General features: G+C 43.0%; 1 protein-coding gene across 1 annotated transcript; it reads left to right on the top strand.

The window, feature by feature from the left end:
- Positions 1–21: 21 nt before the first annotated feature.
- Positions 22–359, top strand: PHALS_09324 (Zinc finger, CCHC-type; the record flags this gene model as incomplete). The annotated part of the gene is made up of 2 exons (XM_024724801.1): positions 22–319; positions 349–359. The coding sequence occupies 2 exons, from the start codon at positions 22–24 to the stop codon at positions 357–359; spliced, it is 309 nt and encodes a 102-aa protein (XP_024575642.1).
- Positions 360–1,236: the final 877 nt, after the last annotated feature.

Genomic DNA, 1,236 nt, shown 5'->3' with positions numbered 1-1,236 from the left:
TCGCCAGATGAAGACGTTGATATGGAAGCAGACAATGCACAGATGCGTAGAAGACGCCATAACACTTCTAATTGTTACCAGTGTGGTCAACCAGGACACCACATGGCCCAATGTTCCCAAAGAAGACGAAATCAAGGAAATCAACGTCATGGACGTCGCCAAGATAATCGAAATCAACGTTATCGATCACACCAAAGTCGAAACACCAACATCGGCCAGAATAACGCGGAAATTGTTCAAGATAATGGCAATGAAGACTCGGAAGAAGTGAAAATGTTTGCTGCTCAAGAAGTCATGTTTGTTAAAAAGAAGTCTCCAAGTAATCAACTGATGACGGTTAATGGGAAGATCAACGATAAATCTGTCCGCATTTTGATCGATAGTGGAGCTACAAACAATCTGTGCCGTCCACAAATAACTGCCAACGTAATTGGAAAGAAAGAAGTACTTATTGAGGGTTTTGACGGTAGATCCACGCCGCGCCGAGTAGTAAACGAGTACAAGCAGTAGTTACGTTTGAAGGATGGAAATTTGCAGATCAAGTATTAATCGAATGGGATTTGGGAACGAAAAGTTTGACGTGATATTGGGAAAACCATGGTTCTACCAATTCAACCCCACAATTGATTGGCGTACAAACAGGGTAATGGAAGTCGATAACTTTGCATTGAAAGATGAAGAACCCATGGGCTGGATTATGAAAATTTCTACAATGTCGGAGCAACAAGAAAACGAAGTGCCTCAAGTGGTTCAAAAAGTATTGGATGAATACAAGGATGTGTTTCCGGATAAATTGCCGGATACGTTACCGCCACATTGAGCCATTGAATTCGATCATAACATGAAACCTCACGCTAAGCCGCAACATCGCTTGCTGTTTCGACTACTCAAGTGGAACAAGCATCACTGGATAAGTTTGTGGGCAAACTCCAAGAAAAAAGGCTGGATTCAACTGTCAACGAGCGATTGGGTGTCGAATATCTTTGGCGTGCCCAAGAAAGATGCCACAGGCAAAATGCCTCACGCCGCGAAAGGTTGCGTACCGCTACACCGGATACACCTGTTCGTTCGGTTCTGGACTTTCGTCATGTTAATTCCCAGACCGAAATACCCAAGATTCCGTTGCCGAATATTGAAGATTTATTCGATCGTATGCATGGTAGTACAATTTTCAGCAATATCGACTTAGCATCGGGTTATCATCAAATGGTTGTTGTACCAACTGCACACAAGTAT

Source organism: Plasmopara halstedii (assembly GCF_900000015.1).
Source record: "Plasmopara halstedii genome assembly, contig: Scaffold_410, whole genome shotgun sequence".
NCBI classification, from domain to species: Eukaryota; Oomycota; class Peronosporomycetes; order Peronosporales; family Peronosporaceae; genus Plasmopara; species Plasmopara halstedii.
The sequence above is the reverse complement of the archived record's forward strand: the minus strand, read 5'-3'. Positions and strand labels throughout refer to the sequence as shown.